General features: G+C 45.0%; 1 protein-coding gene across 3 annotated transcripts in view; it reads left to right on the top strand.

Moving 5' to 3' along the window:
• The window catches only part of LOC144945647 (uncharacterized), a 105299-nt gene that overhangs the window by 58686 nt on the left and 19232 nt on the right, over nucleotides 1-27381 (top strand). For all 3 annotated transcript variants that reach the window (XM_078874195.1, XM_078874198.1, XM_078874197.1), the window contains 4 exons: nucleotides 8958-9022; nucleotides 10791-12739; nucleotides 23830-23877; nucleotides 26374-26415. In XM_078874195.1, the coding sequence (XP_078730321.1) occupies nucleotides 8958-9022; nucleotides 10791-12739; nucleotides 23830-23877; nucleotides 26374-26415 (2104 nt within the window). The remainder of the gene's footprint in view (nucleotides 1-8957; nucleotides 9023-10790; nucleotides 12740-23829; nucleotides 23878-26373; nucleotides 26416-27381) is intronic.

Genomic DNA, 27381 nt, shown 5'->3' on the forward strand with positions numbered 1-27381 from the left:
CTCTTATACTCTTCCTCTATTTAGACAAAGGATGTTCTTGACCTCCCGCCGATCGCGCACGAGCACAGCAGAACGCGGCAGACGTTTGCCTTGGATTTTGCAACGGAGCACAAAGGGAGGACATTTCACTCATTGGCCCTTGGTTACCATGGCTACTGGCACATTTCAAGACTGGCAATTTTCGGCATTTTGAAACGGCAGATTCTACACTTTTTATATATCGTAAAAAAGCCACGATGACTGGCCAAGGGCATGAAGCCAATTCCCCCAAAATGGATCACATTTTGTGGACTAATTCTCTCTCTGCCTTGGCCATTCTAAATTCAAAACCACCTGGATCTTACGTCTCATTTCGACGATGTAATCTCCGCACTCACATTGATTCACATGCTTTTTGGTCGATTATAAATGCTTGCGTTTTATTTATTATAATGATTTACAGACTCCTCTCAATCCACTGCTGTGAATGAAGGCCTTCCCACGCCGTGTCAGTCACGGGGGGGTTGTTTGACCATACTTCACCACGCTGGTCAGTGCGGGTTGATAAAGGCAAGGGTTAACACGGGAAAAGTTCAGATATTACTTGCCACTGATTATAGCCGTGACTAGGAATTTAATTCAGAGTGCTGGGTTTAGATGTATTTAATAATTTTATTTACGATATATTTAATCGCGTGCTTGAAAATAAGATTTCATGCTTTGAAATTAAGATTATTGAAACAGCGATACAAAAAAAAAATATAAACTACGGAATTTTTATTATAGATTTTAATTCATGATTGGTGGGCAGAGCAGAGGAGATAGCATGCAAGGAATTTGCTGTTTCTAATTTTTTCCCTCGACTAATTGCTGCTTAAAATTTGCACGGTTTTATTTGGGAAAATTAGGTTTTCAGTTTCAGCAAAAGTGAGCCGTGCATAACGGTTTATCCAACAGGTTGATGAACGGAAATACATTTGTAATAGTACGTGGAGAAACCAGACGGAGTTCTACTTCTATTTGATTTCACACATGACGCTCAACACCAGTTTGTGCACAGTATTATTTCCCGTGTTTAACGGAGTCACATACTTTATACGGAGTGAGTTCGCCGATAAAATCTGCAGGGCATATAAAACAAAAACATCAGCATTTGTTAAACAAGCCTGACTGCTGATGAGACCTAGAAATTCGAAACAATGTCCAGAGTCGGACCTTGGAAGGCGGAGCAGCTTCGATTCTGGATAGTTTCTTGGATGGGCGACCATCGTTCGCCAAGACAGGGGCAGTAGGAGTTGTGGGCAGTCGAGGGCAGGGCAGAACAATCGAGGCGCGCGCCTCCTCACCGTCACCAACCCAAAGTGACCGGCGTAGTGAAGTATGGTCAAACAGCCCCCACGAACCCGCACGGCTCACGGAGGGCCTCGTCTAGCAGTAGAGTGACTGGGGAGCGGTCGTGTAGCGGTTAGCGCGCTGTGCTACGAACCCGGCCACCTGAGTTCGATTCCCGCTCAAAGGCGGCCGAGGGTGGTTTTGGCCATGCACCCCCTCGTTCGCCATGCCGGCCTTCATAGGTGCTCGTTAGCAGCACTTGATTTAACACGTAGGCTTCCGCGACCAATATTATCCATAATAGAGGTTTTTTTGGGGTTCGATCACTAAATAAAAATGTGTCATTAAACCCGCCACCACCTGGCACAGCCAATTCGTAAGGTTTGTCACGTAAACAAAACATGTCAATTCGTTACGAGTTCAGCACACCCGTGTGTTGTTGTGGGTTTACATCACTCGAATTGTAAATGTTGTGGATTTACTCTCCAACACACAACCGGTGTGCTGAACTAGTAACGAATTGGAATGTTTTGTGTACGTGCCAAACCACCTTACTAATTGGCTGGGTTGGGTGGTGGCACGTTTAACGGCACGTTTATATTTCCGCGATCTAACCCAAAAAACCTCTTATGAATAACATAACTTGCCCCAACAGTCTGTTAAGGCTATACGGGGGATCTTTTTGCACTTGTTCACACGCATAAATATACATACATACACACAAAAACATATACAGTACATGTACAATAACTACGACGTAAATAAAATATGTATGGGGTGCAGATCTGTTCAATGATTGATGATGTTAAGTCCGGGCTTAAGAGAAAGGTCAAATCTTAGCGGCAAATGTCGGAGCGGGTTTAACGGCACGAGACCCCCTGACCCCCCCAACCACCAACATACTCTTTTTCCCAAGACATAACAATCAATCGGCTCTAATTAACTAGTTCATTTTAAAATGTAACTTTCACTCTCACAGTTTACACCCCGGTAGGTGGAGTGACAGATTTACTATTCACATTTCTTCATGCACTTTGCAGTGGTGTTGATGTTAGCTATGTAACGGCGCAAAGGGAGTTTATTGAACACACATTATATTATGGCAACTCAAAAAATTCTTGATTCTTTTTTTCCCCACCTGAACATTGAAGGAGTGTTAAGTACCATATTCTCTGGGATGTGCACACCTACTGCAGACGTCTCAATTCCCAGCGCGTTCAGTGCTAAACATTCTGTGTCCAATATGATGAAGTGTCAATTATAGCTTGCACGAACTTTGTGGCAGCTAATTGACACAAGGGCAAAGTCACATGTTTTTTGGCATTTTAACACCCAAGCATCAAAGAAAGAAGATTCTTCATGTACCCTTAGCAGACTGCTGAGGCAAGTGCTGTTAGCGAGCACCTATGAAGTCCGGCACAGCACACGATGGAGTGGGTGGCTAACGCCACAAAGATAAAGATTCCCCGTGTAGCCTTAACAGACTGTTGAGGCAAGTGCTGTTAGCGAGCACCTATTAAGGCTGGCACGGCAAACGAGGGGGTGAATGGCCAGCACCATGCCAACCGCCTTTGTCTCCCCGGTGGTAATGTTAACACGTCGCACCAGGTGCTCATTTGAGGCTGAGTCAACCAAGGCGAGGACCAGAGATGGCTCAGATTATAATCGTCACCGTCATCGTTGGGCCGTGAGTGGGACTCAAACTTTGAACGCCATGTCAGCGGCACGGAGCGCCAACCGCCACGCGGCGGTTCCGTAATGAACCGCGTTCTGGCCCGAGAGCCAGCGCATTTCACGTGGTGTTTATCTGGCAAGGGAGCCATTTCCGAAGACTTATCACCGCCAAAGTGCCTTGTTTGTGAAATATTAATGCCAGAAGACGATGAAGTCCAGTGTTGGATTATGAGCGTCCATTCGGGGTGCGGTGTATTTTGTTCTCATTCTCGGTGTGGCACAGATTTCCTGTGAACGTCTGAACGCTGCATTCACGCATCTCTCATCTCTCTATCTCTCTCTTTCATGTCCGTGATGACTTTGTCAATGTCCTTTTTCAGGAGAGTTTCTCCATGGATATGTAAACAATGCAAAGGTCTAATCTTTGGGGGGGGGGTGGGGGGGGGGAGAAGAGGTAATTAAAAAAATATATAAGAATTCTAACGATATAGTTATGAGGTAAATAAATAATTGCAGCAGATGTTTTTTTCTCAGACAATACTTTTAATTAATGTACAACTATATTTCGGGTAAGCTTTTGGCTTTTGACCAAATCACACACAATGCATCTGATCTCGTCAGATCTCGGAAGCTAAGCAGGGAAGAGCCTGGATAGTGATTGAATAATATATATACATGTGTTTTTACTCTCATTGTATCCAATTTTAAAATTCTATGTTGCGTATTAATGTGATGGCCCCTTTGAGGGGCAGATTCGTGCCTGCACGGTGCCCCACGTGTGCAAGGAAAGAATAGAATTGACTCGACTTGACTCGGCAACCGCTACGTCTAACTGGTGTTACGAGGCTTGTGGCCGCATAGGGCAACAAGGGAAAGAGCCTTCGTTCTACAAGACAGGTGACGTGAACACGTGGCTCATCGCCTTTGCCAACCCGCACTTACGAGCGTGGTGAAGTATCGCCCAATAGCCCCCATGACACGCACGGCATGGGTGGGCCCTCATCCAGCAGTGGATTGAAACTGGCTCGATATTACCATATCTCTTACCGTGAATGTCTTCTTGGTGTGGAGTAAGGCACCAGCATTTTTACTGCCAATTACTGTTTGTCCGTACACATTTACAGAACTTGTCATTGATAAATGACCTTTAATAATCGCCTCATGCTTTGGTTATTGAGGTCTTAATCTAAATCCTAGCTCTTCTCATTTGCCACAAAATCACATTAAATGGGAAATTCAATGAAGCTTTCAAATTTTCACTGTGATTCACTGAGATGCCATTGTGATCATTTGCAGTTAAAATAGCAAAACAAATATTGTTATTATTAATAAATTGCAATAGATTATGCGATATTTTTAATAAAATTTAATGATGTCCTTGAACCTGCTCATTGAAAGCCATTTCTTTTTTAAGAGGGAGACCTGGAAAAAAAATAGACACTAGAAAGCCGTCAATTATTTCCCAATTCGGATTTAAGTCTTTTGACATCTTTAAAATGTAGGATGCTGACCATGGTACCTGGCACACAGTGATCAACTTGAGCGAATACACCGTGGCCTTTAAAGGGAAAAGTATCTAATAGTCGACGATTCAGGCAATTGCCCTTCGTCGTAGCACAGGTGGCTGGATGGGATCAGAAGTCAAGATCTCAGCCTGGTCAATAATGACTTCGAGAACCATAGACATACCGAGACTTATACAGGGGCACGTAAGACGAGCAAATGATCACTTCACCTATGCATGTGCGTTGAACTTCCTTCGTGCCGTATATAGCTGACCGTGATAATCGGAGGTGCCCTTACCATTCAGATTGTAAATGACCTGCTTTAGTAAGCGCTGGCCAAAAGTTAAAAGGCTGTCCAGTTGATTCGGTGAACTTATGCATAATACAGCGCCTCTGATTGACGTTCATTAGTCTTTTCCAGCGGTGTTTGCATCATTGCTGGATCGCACGTGTCATCTTCCCTGCCCTCTGTACGGCAAGGTCACTGTTAATGTTATTTGTTTATCTATCGTTGCTCAGTGTCATGTCGTGTTATTCCAAATCAAACCTTTGACCTTTCAGTGAAAATCACTGGACCATAATAAAGACAATCGACATAGATTGCTCTCCGATGCGTTTTCGGGTTGCGTCCCGTGCGTTGTTCGGAACGATGTCGAACGTTTCGCTCTGTGCTGGGAGCTTCTTGTTTCGAGAGAGGTGAATATCAATTCAGTACCAAAAGGATCGGTGCAAAGGTGGGTAGTGCTGCCCACGAGTGGAGGTAGAGCCTGCACGTGAGGGAGATCAGATAAACTATTGAAACTAAACAATTTTTTATTTTACCAAGTAAGGCCTACTGAACTATATAGCTCTTTTTCAGAAGCGACCTGGCCACAAATGATAGCTGAGCGAAGTGGATTTTCAGGTGGAAATTTATGGCAGCCAAATACTTTAAACGGTTCTTTCTCAATCTGGAGGGGAAAACCGGAGAACCTGGAGAAAAATCCATGCGACCACTGCGGGGGAAAACACGCAGACTCCATAACTCACGACCTCCTGCACACCAGACGAGGACGTTAACATCTCGCCTCTGTTCCACGTGAATAAGCACATGGAATGAAATATCGGTCATGCCAAACAACCACACAGGTACAACCAAAAAACACAGGGAGAGTTTATGTAGCGCAACCTCAAAACTCCCTAGGGGCAGCAGTGGCTATGCACGTGGCTGCCTGTAATCCAGCACTGTGGAGGCAGCAGTAACAAGGGTTGGTGGATCACCGCACGCATGTTGTGAAACTCCGTTCCCGTGGGTATCGAGGGGCCGTACTCTGGCTTGCCAAGTGAAGACAGTACAGGAAAAGTGTTGACTCCACCTGTTCCGTCTGTACGGGCTATAGTGTTTCCCCCTCGGACGTGTGGTTTTTCTCCAACTAATCCGGTGTCTTCCCACGTGTTCAACACTCGTTAATTGGCAGATAGCACCTTAATATATAGAGGGCAATTGTTGGTAGCGCCGTCTCACTGACTGGCTGCCGTCTCGCTCGTCGGTGATTCCTCCTCATGCCTCTGGGTCCTTCTGTCTCTCTGCGAGAGCGAGGCACGTTGCAGGCTAAAATTATTACTACGATACGTAGCGTTACAAAATATAGTGAAACACACCTTCACACAAATTATGTTCACTCTGCAAGGGGGTGGGCTATTTCATCAAAGCATTTGTCGAAGTAAGCGAATATGTGATTAGAGGCATTATTACTAAAATTATCCAGGTCCCTAATGACATTATCCAGAATGGCACGGATGTTGACGCCTTACATAAAAGCCCTGTCTTATGATGAACCTCCGAAATAGGTTATAATATTCCGTACGCCGTAATTAATTTGGCCAGGGAGGCTTCCAGCAGCTGTCATGAGACATTGCTGAGAAGAGGGAATGACTAATGGCTTGGGAAGCTTTATCCGGGCATTGATTTTTGTGTGTGTGCTGCCTTCAGGATACAGAGAGTGGCCTCGCTCTTCACTCGGCATGTGTTTAACCGAGCAAACTCTGGGCCAGTTTAGGCCTCGTCAGCAGAGTCAGGCCTGTTTAAACACATGCTGCTGGATTGAAAAGCGCCACCTAGCTGGATATTGTTTTGGTCCACATAGGATATCATGCACATTGCTCACACGATACGATTGTATTCACAATGAGCGTCTGTTCTTCTGTGATGGGCTCGAGTCATTGTCGTTGCTCTGCCTCGTCCACTCTGTATACCACATTCATTCGCTTCATATGAATTGCCTTTGCATTGCTTACATTTTCAGGGTTCACACATGGTGTCTGGACCCACAGTCCACGCTGCAATATTCAGAAAGAGCGCAAATCAGAAGCGGTGCTCCTGGGCCCGTGCTGGGGATGCGCTGGGGTGGGCTCCCTACCACCACCACGTGGCCCCGCTGGTCACTGTTGTGTTGCCCCACGAGATTGTGGGTTCGATCCCGACCCTGACGCCTGCTGCATATTTGGAGTTTGCGTGTATTTCTCCCCGTGGTCGCGTGTATTTTTCTCCGGGTCCTCCGGGTTTTCCCCTCCACATGTAGAATCAACAGCACTACGCGTTTAGAGTATTTGGCTGATATAAATTTCCACACGATAAGCCACTTTGGTTGCGCTATCATTTGTAGCCAGGTCGCTTCTGAAAAAGAGCTGGATAGCTCAGTGGGCTTTACTTGGTAAAATGAAAAGTTTATCGTTATAGTTCCACCCTCCTTCATAGCAGTAGAGACCTGTCACTGTTGTATTGCCCCCCCCCCCCTAGCTGTCCGGGGTCATACCATGGGCTTATTGATAACAACAGACTAAGACTCGATAATGATACATTATTACCGTGCATCTTTTACTTTTATGTAATTATATGTGGTGGGGTTGCGGCGACTGTATTTTGGCAATAGCCCAGCTGTGGGCGATAGAAACTTACGATCCGTGGCTTTGGAGGCAAGGATCAGTGGACGAGATCTACATTTGTGATTTACATTTGTGGGGCTTGCAATGTACTTTTAACGAGACTTCCAAAATGAACCAAACCTGTAAGGGGACCAGGAGATGGTTGTCCAGCCCAGCTTTTGCAGCTTTCATTATCTGGTTCTTCTAAATTATATTATACAGTTCATTGCCATCAGTTGCTCTATTGACTATTTCATCAGCAAATATGGAAATCAATCGGGTTCTGGAAAAGACTCATGAACATCAAATACCATTACGTACGGCCTGGGTTGAGTATGAAAAAAGCACTGAGTGGAAATTGACATAGTCACCTGGGCCCAAGACGTAAATAGGATGATGTATATTGAGAAACGATTAAAACAACTCTTTTCAATGTGAAGACATTTGAGTGTTTTCCGCTCGTACCTGGCCCTCCTGCCGTGGTTCCATCAGTGGCACAAAGACCCTCTCATTTCAATCCTCAATCATGCAACAACTAACATTTTACTACATGGTGGCCGAGCCAAACAATTGCGTCAGCAGTAGCTGAGTATAAAAAAGTCTTACTTATTGTGCAGGAGCTGGGGATGTGGGTCCGATTTTACGCGTGCGACACGAGCTGGAATTGTTTGCAGCTATCGTTTCCCCCCCTATTTTCCTCTCCACGGCGCTCTTGATGCATCGTTGTTGTTGCCGTAGTTTCGCACCTTGAGATGCACTCACATTTAAGCGCCGAAACAAAATTCTAATTCTGCATCTCAAAGTTCTGCAGCGTACCTTTGTTCTCGTGTACAGCAAAAATCTAGTAAAAATAGATTTTTTAAAAATATCTAATTCTACATCGCGTGTCTCGTCTTATGCCCCCCCCCCAGTTTCTTTCTTCATTGAAACAAACATTGCCTTAAAAAAGAAAATGGCCATTATTTTTCTGGATAAACTACACTCTTTAGCCATTAAAACATTATTCCTGGATAAATGACATTGCTCTACGGGGTGATTCGTATATAATCTATATACCCTACTTGATTTCTAATGATGTCCATTTACTCTCGTCTGAATGGGTGATTGGTGCAATGGGCCCCGTGTCCTTACAGGCATGAGAGTGAAGTGATTTAACAAGTGTATCGACATTGGTGGGAGACGTGTCGAGCCTTTGTTTTTCTCTTTCTATGACTTCTCACGACTATTTTAGTCGGGGGGGGGGGGTGTTATTGCGGCCTGAGAGTTTTGATGAGCTGGCCTAGTGTTGATAAAATCTTCGTGCAGTGATTGTACTTGGTTCTCAAGCAATTGCCCTATAAAGATATTAAGACAATTTCATGGGCGAGAAAATGGATCTGAACCTCCTCACTCTTCCACACTAAAAATGAGCAACCTTCACAGGGTGGGGGGGGGTGGGGGGGGGCTTTCGTGATAATTTGTGATGAGGCATTTTGATTTGCGATCTGAATGGTCATTGTGCGTTCTGATTGGGCTCACTGACTGACGTGCCCTGCCTTGCTTGCGCTGCTGTTTGTGCCTTAGGGACCTCAATATGCTGCTGGAGACCAAGCGCATGGACTCCACTGAGCAAGTGTACTCCCCTTCTGGTGTGTATACCTTTTTTTTGTTTGTCTGTCATTATACATGTGCATTTGTCACAGACAACCCCCGTATAGACTTAACAGACTTTTTAGGGCCAAGTGCTGTTAGCGAGCAGCACCTATGAAGACGGCACAGCACACAAGGAGGTGGGTGTCCAGAACCACGCCCGGCCGCCTTTGTCTCCCCAGTGGCTATGTTTACGCACCGGGTACTCGTTTGAGGCAGTGCAATGCGTCCTCACCGCTGCACCACTGCGTCTGACCGGGCACGTTAAGACCTCTACATGCAAATGCGAGCAAATGTTTATTCCCTCCCCCTTCTCTGTATTAACACAGAGGCACGTGCGAGTGCCGGTGATTAATTTGGCACCCTGAGAATGGCCACGTTTGTTTTGGCGCCTGCCACTGCTAAAGCCAGAAGCAGTGGCGCGCTCTGCAGGGCTGCAGCCGTCGCATTTTCATCGCCGCAGTCAGCGCCGCACGTTTTGTCGCCACAGTGGCGCAAACATGGCCGTGGTGAGACCATTTTGAGAGAGAGAGAAAAATACTTGAAAGTAAATGTGCGATCCCTGGCTCCATTGAAGCTTCCAGTCGATGGCTCAGCAACGCGTTTCTACCGTCATATTCACAAAACACGAACCCTGCTCTGTTCAACCCGTTATCGCATGAATCATTCTGCCTGAGCGGTAAGCCTCACAATTCTTCTGCTTCCAAGGAGTCTGTTGCAAACAGCTGATAACAGCCGTTGGTTAGCGTTGTTGGGAAGTCATTCTTGGAACGATTAAGGAGCTATGCAACGAGCATGCTTCATTCGTTTCTGTAAAAAAAAAAAATCTCTGCAGAAATATCAGCATGCACTGGAGGGTAAATGGCAGCCTTCAATTATCCTCAACAAATAAGGCACATTATTGTACATGTCTTGGCATCTTCATCAAACATCATTTTTCTGCAAGCTCATCTCGATACTTGCAATGTTAACATTAAAATGTCACGTAAGGTATATTAAAATGTTTTAGGGTGTAGATTTAAGAGGCCGGAGAGCAGCAGTAGTCCGTGCCACTGGGCTGTGAGACCGGCAAGCCGAGTTTGATTCCCAGGCGTGGCTCACGTAAGTGGCAAATGCAATCTGAACCAGACGCCGGTCCCCTTGATCTTTCACCAACCCATTGCTGACCATCGTGGTGAAGTATGGTCAAAGCAAACGTGTATGGCTGATACAGTGTGGGGAGGCCATCCAGACAAAAGGCTGAAAAAATAAAATGAAAAAATATGGGAAATGTTTATTTATTCACGGGAATATGCATTACCATTTCTTGCATAGTAATATTAATCGTTGTACAATATGACAAACACCTAAGATAATACACTGGGGGGAAATGCAGGCTACTCTATTACAATTGATGTGCATAAAAAATATGAAACAATGCTAATCCCCGTGGATGTACTGCCAAAGTAATACAGTTTGGTAAAGGATTAAAATCCAAAGATGTATATTGCGTGATTCAGCAACAGATATCTAGAAATGTGAGTAGAAATTTGAGAGTGTCCAGGTGTCAGGCTCAGGATCAGAATCTTTATTTAGACTGGAGAAATCCGATGAGCAATGAACCTCTTTTTCACACATGTCCAGGATGTTAATCCACAAACCTCAACAGTGCAAAAAGCCATTGCCGTATGTTGCTTGGCACTTGTTTAGTGAAGTGTGGTTTGTTTTTTTGTCGTTTCCACAGTGTGTATGACATTTACACATCTATACTTTTCTTTTTTATTACAGCTGAAAAACAAAAGTGCATGGGGGTGGATCCACAACAGCTGGCGCTGGAACTGAGAAAAGTGGCGATGAGAGAGGCATCTGACAGCAATGATGAGGACATTCCCACAAACCCGGACTCGTCGTCAAACTCGTCCCTGAAACGAGAGCACTCCGCCTATGACAGAGCCCTTCACGAACCCCATGCTGGCATCTCCATGAACGGAAGGTCGACTTCGAAGCCGGATCACGACGCATTAAACAGGGCTAAACTGGAACTGCTCAGCACCAGCCAATTGTCGAATTCAAGACCTCCGCCAAAGACTGATCAAAACAGCACTGGTTGTGCTGATTCTGGGTGCTCTCCGAGACATTCGCCCTCGCCAGGGTCAGCTTCCATCCCGGGCCAAAGGCCCCCGAGGCTCGCAGATTGTCAGCAGAGCACCGTGACCTCCTCCGGTTCTTGTTCGTCGCCAAAACAATCGAGCGAATCGTCGGGGAGGGCTCAAACGCCCGTGGACACCGCGACGGTTTCCCGTCTGTCCCCTGTCCTCCAGCAGACCCACCTCCCCCAGCCTTCTCAGATAAAGGGCTTCTACCAGGGCCCTGAATTGGGCCCAAAAACTGGGCAGGTGTCACACAGTGCCCAGCCCCAGCACCCATCAGGGCCCTACATGGTGCCCTGCTCACCATCAAGATCAAATTTTTCGGCAAACCAGTCAACGAACCGGCAACCAAGCCCCCCGCACGGTGGCTTTGTGCCCAAGCACCCATATACGGCAATGCCTACTCATTCCTCCCACCATCCGATTGTCATTCACCACACGGACGACAGACATCCACCGCAGCATCTTCACAATGCACCCCCGACTTATTGTGTGGACAGAGCCACGTGCGCACCGATGGACCGATGCCAGCCTCTACAAATGCACGGTGCCAACAGCTCGTCGCCTAAACCCATTCAGTCGGCCGCCGAAAGGGGTAATCCTCAGGCTGCGCATAACGCGCCCCATCCGAGTAGCCAATCGCCAAGGCACGGTCTCGTGCCCCTCGAAAAGATCGCCTTTCAGCAAATGGCAACTACCTCATCCCCGGCCTGCGCAGTCCCCCGACCAGTTCTGCCGGCTCACGGGCGGAGCGCGCCGCAGCCGCCGCATGGAAGTTCCGCCGCCTTCTGCTCCAGCCCCAAACCGGCGCCTCCGGTTCCCGAGAGAAACCAGTCGCTCCAGGCACACGGCGGCGGTGCCCCTGCACTGGGCCCTGAAGCGCGGCAGGCTCACCCGACCCAGCAGCCGCAATCTCCGTACCGGGCGGTGAGCGCCGTGCCCCGTCCCAGCCACCCGCCGCAAGACAGAAACCAAGGGCAGGGCGTGCACGGCGTGCACGGCGCTCCGCCGCCGTACAGCACCATTCCCAGGCCTGCCAGTCCGGGGCTCGACAGAAGTCAGCTGCAGCACGTGCAACCCGGCGCCCCGGCTTGCAGCCCAGCCGCGAAAGCCACGCGTCCCGTGCAGAGGACTCAGAATGCACCTCCTCCCTACAGCGCAGTGCCCAGGCCGTACCCCCCGGCTTTGGACGGATCTCAAGCACATTACTCCCACGGCAACCCGGGAGCTGCAGGTCAAACCGTGGCGTGCAATCAAGCGGGCGTGGTGGTCAGGAAGCAGCCTCAGTTCTTGCAGACTATTGTGACGCCGTCGGGCGCCATGTACGCGGTGGGGTTTCCCGGTGCAGAGCGCTATCACGCCGAGTGCCACCAGGTGCTGCCCGAAATGCCTCCTCATCCGTGCTGCGCTCCGATGCCCCCCGTGCATGCGAGCAACGCTGTCCACAGCAGCGTCCCTCCTCCACCCAGCAGCACGTCTCACTCACAAGCCACGAGGAACAGTGGGGCAGCTGTCGAGGCCTCCTTGCCTCCAAGAGCGCCGACAGCCTCTGCAGCCGCAGTGACGAAGAAGCAGCAGGACATTAAGGTAACATCAACTTCACAGATGGGGGAAACGCTCGTGTGAATCGCCTTTGCTTTTTTGCATGGGATAGATTGTCATCTCACATCAGTGGAGTTCACTTTATTTAAGACGGCGTAGGTATCCGCGGTTGTGCCGTGTGGCTCTCCGATCTGTGTTTTCAAGTTGTGCCACGCGTTGTCCTGTATAAGGGGCCGTCCATAAATGACATCACGCACCTAGGGGGGGGAGGTGGGTCAGACATTTGTGACGATGTGTGACGAGGGGGGGAGGTTTGAGATATGTGACGTTACATCAAAATGCGCAACTTTAAATAAACATTAATGAAATATAATTTTATAACAACACTAATTTAGATTAATTTTCATTATTAACTATTTAATTATTTAAATTTACTAAGGTCACCTTTTATTTATTCCATGAAGGAGCATTTTGCTTCTCCATGGAAGAATGGAGAAGCATACATTTTTAATGATGTTATTAAACATTTTGATTCTCATGATTCTACCAGGGCTTTTCATTCTGTGAAATGAATATGTGATTGTTATAATTGTACTCTCCATTTTGCTTCGTTCTACTACAAAGTTTTTTTTTATAATTATAAGAGAATTTCAATATATTCTGAACATCTGCAGTTTTAGTTAGACGTTGAATATTTTCAAGTTAATTTTATGCTAAATTTCAGCTTTCCAACGCCTCCTTTGTAATAAATGTTTTCTCCTACAACATCAGCACCACATTAAATACGCACTACAATGACAATAGTTTAAAGTGATTTGAAGCATTTTTTATTTCAAAATGGAAATATGGTTTGGAGGGGGGAGGCAGAGCTTTGTGACGTCATATTTGAAGGGGGTCTGACTCTGTGACGCCGTGTGACGAGGGGGGGGAGGGTCAACAAACGGCCAAAATCGCGTGACGTCATTCATGGACGGCCCCTAATCCATAATGGAGGTGTTTTTAGGTTAGATCGCGTAAATATGAACGTGTGATGAAAGTCGCCTCCGCCTAACAGCCAATTAGTAAGGCTTGTCACGTTAACAAAACATGCCAATTACTCACTAGTTCGTCACACACCGGTTTGCTGGGGAGTAAATCCACAATTGTTAATGTCATTTACTGGCACGTTTTGTTTACCTGACAAACCTTACTAATTGGCTGTGTCGGGTGGTGGCAGGTTTAACGACACATTTATATCGACGCGATCTAACCCAATCAAAAAAACCTTGTGGATAATAATATAATATTGGTTGCGAAAGCCTACGTGTTAAGCTGTCACTGTATAATGTCCGACGTTCCGCTCCACGTGCTGGGAGCTTCTGACTTCAGTCTGCATGCTTATAAGACCACGCGCCAAACAACGCGCAGGGCACGAGGCGAAAGCGCGTCGGGAGAGCCACGCAGGGTTTAATGTTACACCGTGGATGACTTGCCCGTCCTGTGAAATGGGTATTACCTCGTTTTATTTTGACTCGTTACAATGTTTTCAGGCACACAGCTAACAAAAACGTAAGTGCTGCACTTTTATGTCACCCGTTGGTTGGTTGATGTTTTTTTTTAAAGAAAGCATCTTTTTTTATACACAGTAAAAAAAGTGTCATGTACTCTGTAATAAGACTGTTACAATTTAAACAAACCTAGAACAGACTGTATAAGCGTGAGATTTAGACTCAAACTCAGGTCGCCTGGTTCACAGTGCAGCGCGCTAACCACTGCACCGCCGTTTCCCCTCTCCTGCAAAACCCATCGACGCGCACACGGCCAAAGGGGAACCGCTGAAAATTCTGCCGTTACTAAAATAAGTTGTGTTGTTGTTGATGATGAAGCGTCCTACTGGTGGAGGCCTGTGACATATTTCTCCAACATGCAGCTCCCGAACTACAGGATATCGGCCTAAATAAGCTCCAGAAGTAAACGATTTGAGCGTCCTAAACACCTGAACACGGACAACTCTAAACACAAGAACAGTATGTTAGGGTTGAGTTTGGATTTCCTATTTTCAGATGTAGGTTTTTGAGGTATTTATTCCCAATTTCGGGTGTTATTTCGTATTTTTATATTAAAAAGAATGAAAATTTGTTGAATTTTTACAACTTGTATTGTTTATGCACTATAAGTAATAATTTTAATATTTTTTGTGAATAATAACATTCTTAATAGAAGGTTCCATCGATGAAACGGTAATTTTAATGTAAACCTTTTGATACTTTAACAACGTGAGAGAAAGTAGCAATGTCACACCGCGTGAAACTTAATGCTCTTGACTACACTTTTTGCGGAAAATGCACGGAAGTGACTCCATGGTAGTGATGTCACATCCGGTGACGTCACAGTTTCGATCTTGTCTGAAACAGCAATCTGTTTTCTGAATCATCAAACATTTTCTATCTAGGCCTGATTATCAGATAAACAAAAAAGTTGGGATAAACACATCCCGACTATTATATAGCATTCAAAATATGCAGCCCATTAATCATGTGCAAATATACAAGGGGTCTACACAATAATATCCGCTAGATTACTAGTTCCAGATTACACGTGCACGATTTTGGCACGACTGTGTTTGAGAAATATGGCCAGTCTTCATGTGGCCACACAGCACTAACTGGTAGACGAGCAATACTAATTGTAACTCGTTACAATTAGTTACAATTGGTACTGCTAGTCGTTACAATAGTCGTTATAATTAGTACTGCTAGTCTCGTTACAATTAATGCAACACCGAGTGCTGTAAATTCATGATCACCTGATCACCTGAGCATTGCAATAAAAGAGGAAGGTATGGCACAAATATTAATGTAGATACATTCTTAAATAAAATAGGGAAATATATAAGTCCTTTCAAACGTTAAATGAATTATTGACAGCTGAACTACATTATAATGAATATATTGTAGATGAATAAAAAAAAATCATAATAGCAAAACCAAATAAAAACAATTGCCATACTAAATTAAGCATTAAAATTAGTTAAGTATCGAATGATGTTCATCATGCATACATATTTCATCTTAATCAATTACTGTATATTAACGTCTTAAAATGTTTGTACATAAGAAATGTGCATCTGGTGGTGTCCGCTGTGATACTGCTGGATATCTGTAAAAAAGAGCTTTATAGCTCATCGGATTCCTCCAGTACAGATACATATTCTGATTCTGATACTCTTATTAAGTCACCAGGTGGTGGCAATGCTGCGTAGCAGGGCTTGTTAAGTTCGTTGTGCAGCGCTGTGTCACTCGGGTGGTGGTGGTGAGGGCAAACTGTGATGACGGTGTTGATGCGGTGGGAGCTGTTGAGTCTTGCTGTTATCCTTAACACAGAGGGCAAGGGTCACTCTACTTAATATCTTGGACCATGGATATACTAAGTGTACGCTATTTGTTTAAGTGGTTATAAGCAAGCAACATTCGTATTTAGAGATTATTACACAATTTGAAACACATTAAGAATATCGATGTTAAAAGGTGGTTGGTCAGGTGCTTGCTGGGTTTAAATCTGGACAGCCACCCTTGATTAAACCACTTTCCCGATTTCTAAGTTGGTGGTCCGTGACTGGGTCACCAATAATGACTGCACAAAAATATCGCACTTGCAATTGGTTCTTCATTTATCTTTTTGGTTCAAATTCAACCTTGAGAAATTACGTTTAGTTTTTATTGAATCGCAACGACTGCTATGTACCCTGGTAATTAGCACTTCTCCTCGGCGGGGGCGCGCGTTAAAGCGTGCCACCCAGTGTGCGGGTTTGAAAGGGCACTTGAATAGATCTCAAGGAGCTCTATGAAACCGCCAGCCATCGGGGCAAGTTTCTTAAACCCCCGCGGCGGCCTTTGTCTACGCTGCAGTGTAAATAGGTACACCACAGGTTGCGCTCGTGGTGGTGGTTGTGGTGGTAGGGGGTGGAGGGGATAAAGTGTGGGTACTCTGACCACTTCCGATACGTGGAAGAGTAGGCCACATGTCGTCTAGATTTGGCTCTCCAGAGCTCACTCGAGCGGAGGCCCTTCCCGCCAGCAGTGGCGTGAGCAAGCAATAGCAGCGCTGCACCTTTGTCTTCACGTGTGGCCTGCCGCCACCGTCGTCTTGCTGTGCTTCTTACAGCCCGACCGCCGGTTCCATTTATTCCCCTTTCACTTTGGTGGACAGGTCAACAGACTTATAATGAACAGACAATCAGGTCTTCAAGTACTGTATAGCACGAGAGTGGTATCTTACAGCAGTGCGTTGAAACCCACAGACAGCAAAGAAACAACATTTGCATGGAATCTCCCCGTATGGGCAAATTATTTTGATGCTGCTGCTGCGTTAGCAGTGGTGCACAAGCACAAACATATATATATAAAAACAAAACACATCCTGGACACATTCAGCAATAACACTGGCCTTACCATGAAAAGTATATAATAGTCCACATTTGGGACAATGACCCTTCTGCATAGCACATTTTATATGCCATGCAGAGTGTGTTATGGAATGCGCTATGAAGAACGGTCATTTCCCAAAAAGTTGCCTATTGCATAGTTTTCCTTTGAAGGCCATGGTGTTAACTGACAAATGCGGGATTTGTCCTCCCCTATGGACAGCACCTCAAGTCGCCACCTAAATGCCATCCAGATAAAACGCACACTAAAGGAGCTGGCAATTCTACTGTTTCCCTCGTCGTCAGTGAACGTGTTTTGATGTTGCTTGCGATGAACGCGTTAACGAGTGTGGCCCCGCGAGTAGTTGTGTGAGGGATGCCGGGGAGATCTTGTGGTCATCGCAATCGGATTGTTGGAGACATTAGACAGAGGTGGTCGTTTCGAGTCATTCATTAACTAATGATCATTAGACTTCACGAGCAACCTCCGACAAAACACCAGGATCAGTGTTGTAGATTTCCAAATACTGCACTGTGCTGTTCTCATCTCATCTGTACTTGTTACGCTGTGACATTTTGTTAATTTTGTATTGCTTAATGTTAAAACTGTAAACCCTTGTTTAACTCTCCTTGATAACCATTAAATCTATGAAAAGCATTGGCTCCTTGATTGCATAATTGTTGTGTTGGTTGTCCGATTAACTCAAGGCTGATTAAATTAACATCCCATGTGGGATGTTAATTTAATTTAATTAACCCAAACGGCAATGGGTCCCCAAAGTCATTAATCCCCCCCCCACTTTGCGCAAGAAGAGCACCCAAGTGTTGTCATCACATCTACCCCTCGATTTAAGGAACTAAACATGACTTCTCCACAAATATGGCTGTCGCCTGATGAAGCTAGTTGTAATTACTGGAGAAACGTCGTACTCCGATTATAAATGTTGTGGCTTGGCTCTCCAACACAACGTTATGCTGTACGAGCAACGAATTCGCACGTTCTGTTTACGTGACAACCCTTATTAATTGGCTGTGTCGGGTGGTGGCGGGTGTAACGACACATTTATATTTACGCGATATAACCCAAAAAAACTTGTATTATGGATGACATTGGTCGCGAAATCCTACGTGTTAAAACATCCCATATGGAATTTATCCATTAGGTTTCACTGCGAGCTGTCATATAGTACTCATATGACCGGTAAATTATTGGAGTACCTTCCCGGTAAACATGGAACATTGGGTCAACATTGGGGATGACGTTGAATTGCAGCTATAACTGCATTACTTTGACCTGGCTAAATGACAGCATTGCGAGTGCAGAACTAGAATGCTATTGGCTGAATCACATCATGTGACCGTTGGGCATGTTCTTCACGCTCATTCAGACGCAACGCCATTGGGGGGTTGGCGCAGCTGTGGTTGTGGTCTCTTGCTCAAAAGATGTAGTGCCGTCGTGAGACTTTTCTAAATGAGTTTAAGCACAAGCTTTGCTTATTCTGTTACTCGGAGCTTTAGTAATGCGACTTTGAGCTTACAAACAAGGGTTATAAACTATATTTTTAGCGTGAGGTTGCTAGCGGTCATGGTTGCTTCCCGGAATCATCCTCTTCTTGAGGTGGCTGCTCTCCTGGAAAAATCTGTAAGGCTTTCTGTGCCATTAAAAGTCCACGTTTTTGTCAGTTGCGTGGCACTGGCACCACTTGGGACAATGCACTTTACATGTACCTTGTAGTTCTCCCCTCTTCTGGTATTGTAAGATATTCTTCTTCCTCTTATGATTTGTTTCGCTGTTGTGTACCTCTGAGGTGACAACTCTAGTCCTACGAGGTTAAAGCCGTGCTTTAACCCGAGCACGGCTTGAGAACGTGGCCGCAGTCGTGCTCGGCATTTTCATGAGCCGAGCCGAGCCGAGCCGCGGCTGTCGAGCTGCTCGTGCATCTTCGCAGAGCGACTGCGAGGCGGCAAAAAGAGGGCAAGTCAAAGAGCAAGCCCCATACATCTCTCCGTGTCCGTGGCGTAGTGCGTTAACCCCTAGCTCACTCAGTTTAACATTTCATCTTTTGCGACCAATATTATCCATGATAGAGTTGTTTTGGGTTGGCGTAGTGCGCTAAACCCGAACTTACTGTGCTCCCACATTATTGGCGGTGTTTTGCAAATTTCAGCACGAGTTGTCAGATTCACATTCTTGACCAAACAGCCGAAACACATCCCCTCCCTCCCGTGGTTTACTCCATCGTGCATGATGGGAGACATTGGCTCGTTTTTTCTTCTTCTAAAACTCAGGTCAAATGGACTATCGCCACTATAACCCTCACCCTTAATGTGGTCAACACAGTAGTCGGTACCATTCGTCTGTCTCTGCGTTTTCTCCCCACATAGGTTTGCTATTTTCACAGCTCTCGCTGAGTTTTTTTTATTAATATTGGTGGGGATCTCAAACTTAGAAGTCATGCGAATGTGGTTTTTAAGCATGATTGCCATTTTTTGACAATATCCAAATTATTGCTATAGAAGTAGATTTTTTTTACTGCATATTGGACAGCGATTACTCTCCCAGGGGATTATAGTCCCAGGCGATGGTGTGAATTTAGTTTTTTGTTGGCGTTTAAATTACTTTGCGTATTTTAAAGTGGGTCATGGTTTGTGTTTGGTATACAGTTTCCACGCGTGCATATTTAATGTTTTTTTACATTTCCACTCGTGCACGTTACACTTTACTGCCTCGTGTCAATATAACGCTTTTGTTTAGTGGGGTGTGCTGCTTGAACCGACTACATGTTGTCACTGGGAAATCTCTTTGCACCATTAGATTAAATTACTTGCTATGATACAGAGGGTTACGATTCGGTTCAAGATGCTTATTTTGTTCTTGTTTTTTTACCATCTCGTTTGTATTGTTTCTCAGTTTTTGTCTGCGTCGTTTGTACCGGTTCGTTCACGCCATTGGCCCAGATACAATAAAATAGTGCAACATTTACATAAAAATCAGCTTAATAACTAACATAATACATCTTAATACAATTAAGGATAGCATAGTTTATCTAACCACTATATATCCACCTTATTACACTAATCTAATTTTCCAACCGCAACCAATCAACCAACTAATTATTTAACTAGATCACCTGAATAGCTGACCTGATGACGTCATGGCGCCTACTTGTGTCTTGATGACGTCATGGCTATACCAGGAGCGCCACGGTGGTGAGATGTTAACTACCTCACCTGGTATATACGATGCCGTGGGTTTGATCCCAACCCGTGAACCCTGTATATTTGAAATTTGCATGTTCTCCCCGTGGTCGTGTGGATTTTTCTCCAGGTTCTCCGGTTTTTCCCTCCCCTTTTGTATAAATGCGTTTAAAGTATTTGGCTGCTGTTCATTTAGACGTGATACGCCTCTTCATTGGGCTATAATTTGTGGCCAGGTCGCTTATGAAAAAGAGCTATATAGCTCAGTGGGCCTTACCTGGTAAAATATAAAAAATAGTTAAATTCATTTTTTTAGTTTAACTTGACATCAAACATTATAATCAAACATGGAATATGGAAAATAATTATACTGGGTGCTTGTGCGAGCACGTGTTACCACATTTCATTCGGTCCCATATTCAATAACATTCAGTGGGGTTTTGTTTATTATTATAGTTTACAGGGACTCTTCTACTTAAGAACATTCGATTTACGAAATTTTAGAGATAAGAACAAACCTGACCATATGTCCAGTTGCCCGTTCGGACCGAGAGTCGAAAGTTCAACTGCCGCACAATAGATGGCAGGGGTGGCATCTACATCTGCAGAACATGAAGAACCGGTGGCATCTACATCGACAGGAGATTAACAACTTTTAAAGCCATTCCCCATGTTTAGTGCCGTACAACATGTTTGGAATCGACGGGAGTAAAGTTGGACTTACAAACAAATCGACGTACAAACAGACCTTTGGAACCTAACTTGTTCGTAAGTAGGGGAGTCTCTTTATTGTATTATTGTAGTTTTTCTCAAGACAGTACTACAGTTCAATTATGATATCTATAGCAAATGTACTACCGAAATGTAAAAATTATACTAATTTAAAAAGTAACGAGAGTACTGTATTAACTATAAAATAGTATAATTACTTATCAAATGAATAATAAGCAGACCGAGGAACAGTTTATGCAATATTTAAGAAAAATTACTTTCATCTATCGCATTCGACAATTACAATCACAATCAGTCACACTCCGTAATAATCTGTTACATTCAGTAAGTCGGTTACAATCAATTTCTCTGAGTGTAATATCGTATACAATTCAGTAGGTTCAACCAACTGTTTTTAATAAGTCGCAGCAGTTCGAAAAGTACATTATTGCGACAATCAAAATATTCAAATAATACAGTACCGTTGCATTAGTATTATGGTAATAGTGTAATTAAGTAGAACTCATGTAATTCAGTGATGTAACACACAACGCTGCTTCGGTTGACTTTCAGTTCGTGAACGGCACAGACGTGTGTGTTCTTTGGCTAACACCCCTGAGTGGTTGAGAGAGGTCATGGGGTCATCGGTGTGGAAGTGATGCATCTCATGTCAGCTGGATGGAATCTTCATCAACTCACAACACCGACTGGCGTGGTGAAACGCAAGTTAAAGACAATTCAGATGTACGCTCCCAACAATGGGCCATCAAGATCAACAAGACCATCTTTATGAAGAAATTGCCCAACTTTTAACTGAGGGCGAAACACATTTACGCCATCGTAATATGTTACTTTAATGCAAAAGAGAAGGTCCAATGTACAGAGGTGAGAAAATTGATTGTTAAGTTTGACACTGAGGCAAGGAATGAAAGCAGTGGAGCGCCTATTTGAGTTTGCAGCCAGCAAAAGCCATGGAAATAATGGACACATCGCTCAAACAGAAAGCGTCTCAGAAATGGACATGGAGGAAATCCAGACGGTGAAAATAGAACTCAGATTTATTAGGTCGCCTAGCCCACATTGTCCCTCAACATCTGTGTTGCTCAGCAACTTCACCACAGGGAAGTGATTGCAGACTGCTGCGATGCAAGTTGTGAACTGCAGCGTAGCCAGAGAGGGAAACACGAATTCCAGCCAACAAGATAGCTTAATAGAAAATATCTGTATCAGCTGGTAACTGATTTTGGTCTAACGAGCAGCAAAGACATTCAAAATGTCCAGAGGAGCAAGCGTATTAATTAATATAATATATAAGTACATTAAAGGTAACAAAGAAACCCAGAGAAGTAAAAAATATACATCTTAAACAACAAAAGACTTAAGGAAGAGGAAAGATATACAAATATTGTTAACAAATTGAGAAATGATAAAAGACCAGACAAAAATGATTTGAGGATGTCACAGAAAGCAATGGATAATAGTTGCTGGCCACATGCCACGCATTCCTCACTGTGATTGTTAGGAGTCAGTGTGGCTTTCCCAGGAATACTCCCTCTTCTGCATCATCATCTTCGTCATGGTCTTCATGAGCAATGGTAATAGCGACATCATCATCGTCAGCAACAGCAGCAACAGCAGCAGCTGCAGCATCTGTTTATCGTCTATTCATCATCAAATATTCTCAGCAACATCCACACACTTCAGGTCTGTCAGTTGTAGATTACATTTTCACTTGTGACTCCGAGCATGAGGCACTTTTGGCAACAAAAATTACATTCGTTTTGTTTTCTTCTCCTATAATTGGATTTTTATTGTAATTTGTGGCGGCACAAATAATCACATTTGTTGTTTGGCAAGGCTCCGACGGAGTGTAACTCGGGTGGTGCGGAACATACGGCACTGCAGACTTCATGCAACCCTGCGAGGTTAATTAAGCTTGTGAACCCCTGGGCTGTAGTGTGTTGATGATGTATGGCTGCATCTGGCTTATTTTCCCCAAGCTTTAACAGTTTTACACGACAATCGCAGGTCGCGCCGTTGTTAACTCGCAACAGAACCGGCATGTTTAATCCTTGGTAAATTATTACATTTCCGATGGTCAAGAATAATAAGGGGGGGGGAGGCAGCCAATGGACTAAACACGACCTTCCGCCGAGGAGACGGAAGCGGTGAAATCAGTTCGTGTGCAGCAGGTCCGTGTGGATTGTTACATCACGGCATCGTGTGTGACGTGGCTGTGGCTTGGGGGGGAGGCCTTCATCCAGCAGTGGACTGACCATGGCTGCTGCTGATGATGACGAAATTTTACATTACCTAAATGGTCGAATTAGCAGTCGTGACTAAATGCATTCACTTCAGAATCAGAATATTTATTTATACCGGAGCAATCCGATGAGCTATGAAGCTCTTTTTCATCGATGTCCAGTAGGGGCACGGGGTAAGAACATTACAACAACAGACATTACAAAACACGATTGTAGTGCAAAGTACAAGAAAGGTAAACAAATCACCCAAACTACACACAACAAAAATTAAACCATCCCACTCCTACCAGGCAAAGCCCCCTGAGGTATTAGTTTATTTTTCAGAAGCGACCTGGCCACCACAAATGATAGCTCAACGAAGTGGGCCCCATCATTTGGACGTTTGTAGATGATAGCACGAGCTCGGCCAGGTGGATTGTCGCTGCTCGCTTTGGTGAAAGAGTGCGATGTTTTTTTCCTTCAGTGTGTGTCGTCCGTCTTCTTTTCTCGGAAGTTATTTAACCATTGTGCATTTTTGTTTTGTGTGCTTTTTTTTGTCTGTTTTTTGTTTTTGTTTTCAGCAACCTCATGAAACAATGCCACCTGCAGTGATCGTTGGAGAAATCCAGGTACGTTTTCTTGTTGTCATGTGGAGCGGGTGCAGTGTGCCCTCGCGATTCGCATATTTTTGCGGATAATTATATTGGCCTACGAAAACCTTTTAATGAATCACCTTAAATACATAAATAAGCTTTCTCTCTCATAAATGTTATCTCGTCTCTTTCGTGATGCAGTCGTGTAGAGAGTTCCAGACGCGATTCGTGGATAGCCAAAATCGCGGACAGCCAAGTTCGTGAATAACGAGGGAATAATGAGAATGCAATGTTATTTCAATTCATAAATTCATCATCCAATGCGTCGTTAACGGGGATCATGTCCTCAGTTGTGCCGCAAATGCTATACCAGGAACACGCAACATGCTATACCAGGAACACACGCATGCTATACCAGGAACACACACAGGGGTGCCACGGTGGCGAGATGTTTACTACCTCGCCAGGTAGCTTCTGACAAAGAGCTCCAGAGCTCAGTGCGGTCTTACCTGGTTAAAATACAAAATAGTAGTAAAAATAAGCGTTGTACCGGTGATTGCCTTCAATATATTTCATCTTCCAACTGCTGCGTGCTGGCACTGTCACTTTACACCAAATGTGTCTGGTGCTTAATGGAAAATGAGCGGTTACCTTGGTAGCGTGAACATATGGAATGATAGTGCTTGTTTCACTGGCATGAAAGAAAGGATGGTTGTTATTTTTTGGCAGCTTTTTTTCTTCCTTTCCCCTCCCACTCGTCTCGCGACCCATTCTTGCCACGGACGCTGCCTGCCGTGGTGTGAAAGTTAACCCGCGGGACTTGCGACCCGGAGGTCACCGGTTCCATCTCCCGACACGGCAGTTGAAACAATGGGAATGTTTCTGATGTTCCGCGCCTCCCGCCACCTTCGCAGGTCGCGTGTGGTGGGGTAAAGTGTGGGTATTCCCAACTCATCCAAGACGTCTGGCCAGAATGGAAGAGTAGGCCAAATACTTTCTATAGAGAGGCTCGCTAGAGCTCTCCGGCAGTGGAGGACCTTCCTGCTAACAGTGGCATGAACACAACAGTGTAGAGCTGCAGCTTATTCCTTTTTTCTTAATGGCAGTTTCCATCGGCACCCTGAGAATGGCCACGTTTGTTTTGGCGCCTGCCATCGCTAAAGCCAGAAGCAGTGGCGCGCTCTGCAGGGCTGCAGCCGTCGCATTTTCATCGCCGCAGTCAGCGCCGCACGTTTTGTCGCCACAGTGGCGCAAACATGGCCGTGGCGAGACCATTTTGAGAGAGAGAGAAAAATACTTGAAAGAAAATGTGCGATCCCTGGCTGCATTGAAGCTTCCAGTCGATGGCTCAGCAACGCGTTTCTAACATCATATTCACAAAACACGAACCCTGCTCTGTTCAACCCGTTATCGTATGATTCATTCTGCCTGAGCGGTAAGCCTCACATTTTTTTCTGCTTCCAAGAAGTCTATTTTCCCCAGCTAAATAAGAATGGACGATTATCAAAATATATATATATATTTTAAATAACAGCTATTGATGTGGGTTAGTTCGTCTTAGAGATAATTCATAATACGCTTCCTGGGTTAGATCAGGGCTATGCATCCTCCACCACCCAACGTGGCCACAGAAGGCAAGTTGTCTCGCGTGGAAAATGCACCAACGAATTCCGTTTCTCAGCAAACTGGCTAAGTTGAAAAGCAAGTGCAAAGTCGACATTTTTTTCGCGCAACTATTTCACCGGAGATTGCAACCAGCATCGTCGGGTGTTTGCAAAAAGCTCAGGCCGCGATCGAACCCAAACCAAAAACAACGAATGATGAATCGTAGTCTTTGGTCATGAGAGCCTACGGAGGAAACTCTCAGAGCGGCGGAAGGAGCCGTGCGACACGGACGCTTCATTAGCGTCTGCCAACATAGCAGACAGAAAATATCACCCACTGGGGGGTAAATGGCAACCTTTAAGTTTCAGCAAGCAGCGAATCGCACTACATGTCCTGAGCATTGAATAACACGTTTCCTGCGAGCGCATGGACACTGTCAACATTTGTGCGTGTTTGTTTTGTTCATGAAAAAAAAAGTTTACTTTACATTTTTACTAAGCAGTGGTAAGCAGCTAGAGTGGAGCGGTGCTTCGCGTATTGTGATGAACTCGGTTATCTGAGCGTGATTCCGGACCTTGGCTGACATCTGTGGCGAGTGAAATGTAAACCAATCCTGGTTCCCCCCCACTCCCACCCCTCCTTGAACTCACACTGACCACTGTGGTCAAGTATGGGCAAACAACCCCCATGATGGACATGGCTTGGTCTGGTCTTCGTGCAGAGGTTCATTGACAAAGGGCTCTGAATTTTTATTCACAATGTAATTGACTAATATGTACACAAAATTAAATTGGAGTGGCCGCTCTATTTACCTGTGTAAGTAGCCCTGCGATACATTTGCATTCTTGATGAGCAATGTATACTTATTTATATATATATGTCAATTAATAATTTATATTCGTGGTATTTTCTGTTTATTTTTTTAAGGCACATGAAGGACAGCCAAAGCCAGAACTTGGAGAAATACAGGTGAGTATCTTTCACCGCAAGTTCCGGATGTTCACAGCTTTGGGGCTAGCGGCCGCCTTGGTTGATGCTGCGGGTGTGTCAACCATCAATAATACCAAGCGCTGTCTGCCTCGGGATTCAAAATAAAAAAAATCCCGTGATGATATTTGGCAGAACTTACCGAACTTGATCAAATATTTGCAAATTACTAAATTTGGAACAAATCCACATAGCGACGTCAGCCCACTCGAATGGCAGACTTAAGGTTCACTCGCAGGCCGGTGCTGCATTTAACCTTGAGCTGCACAGGGACAGCTGCCAGCAGGGGGTTCCCTTTGGATAGAATACATCGGAGCGGTCGAGATTGAGATTTCAGCCGGGCGGTGGTGGCGCTAGCGGAGGGAGCGAGAGGGGTTGGTGGGTCGCCGCACAGATGTTGCGACACTCCCTTTCCCTTGACTGGGTATTGAGGAGGTGCACAACCGGGATCGCCAGGAGAAGGCGGTTAGAGCAAAAAAATGTGGACTCTGCTTGTTCCGTCTGTGCGGGACAGTGCGTTTCCCCACTCATGCTCGTGGGTTTTATCTTGGTGTGCTCCAGTTTCCTCCCATGTGTAAAACATAACCCCTTCATACAGGGTGCTTCAATAGATGTGAACACTTCTGAGAATTTGCAACAATACCACGAGAAATGTGCCTCCGGGCTCTGGAGACCACCTGGAGAAGATTCTAGGCACGTGTTGACAACGATGGCGAACAAGTGGAGACTCTTTGACTTTTTGAGGCTATTAACATACATTTGATGTCATGTTACCGTGCGTTATCTTTTTTTCTTCCATTAAAAACGATAGTCTCATATAAGTTTTAGTATTTTTTTTAAGCACCCTGTAAACAAATCCAAAAGTGTAATCGTGCAGCAGCGGTAGTAACAATAACAACAATACTCATTTTCCGAGGCACTCTGGGCGTCTCGTAACTGTAAATCCTG

The sequence above is a fragment of the Lampetra fluviatilis genome, chromosome 38, assembly GCF_964198595.1.
Source record: "Lampetra fluviatilis chromosome 38, kcLamFluv1.1, whole genome shotgun sequence".
Lineage (NCBI taxonomy): Eukaryota > Metazoa > Chordata > Hyperoartia > Petromyzontiformes > Petromyzontidae > Lampetra > Lampetra fluviatilis.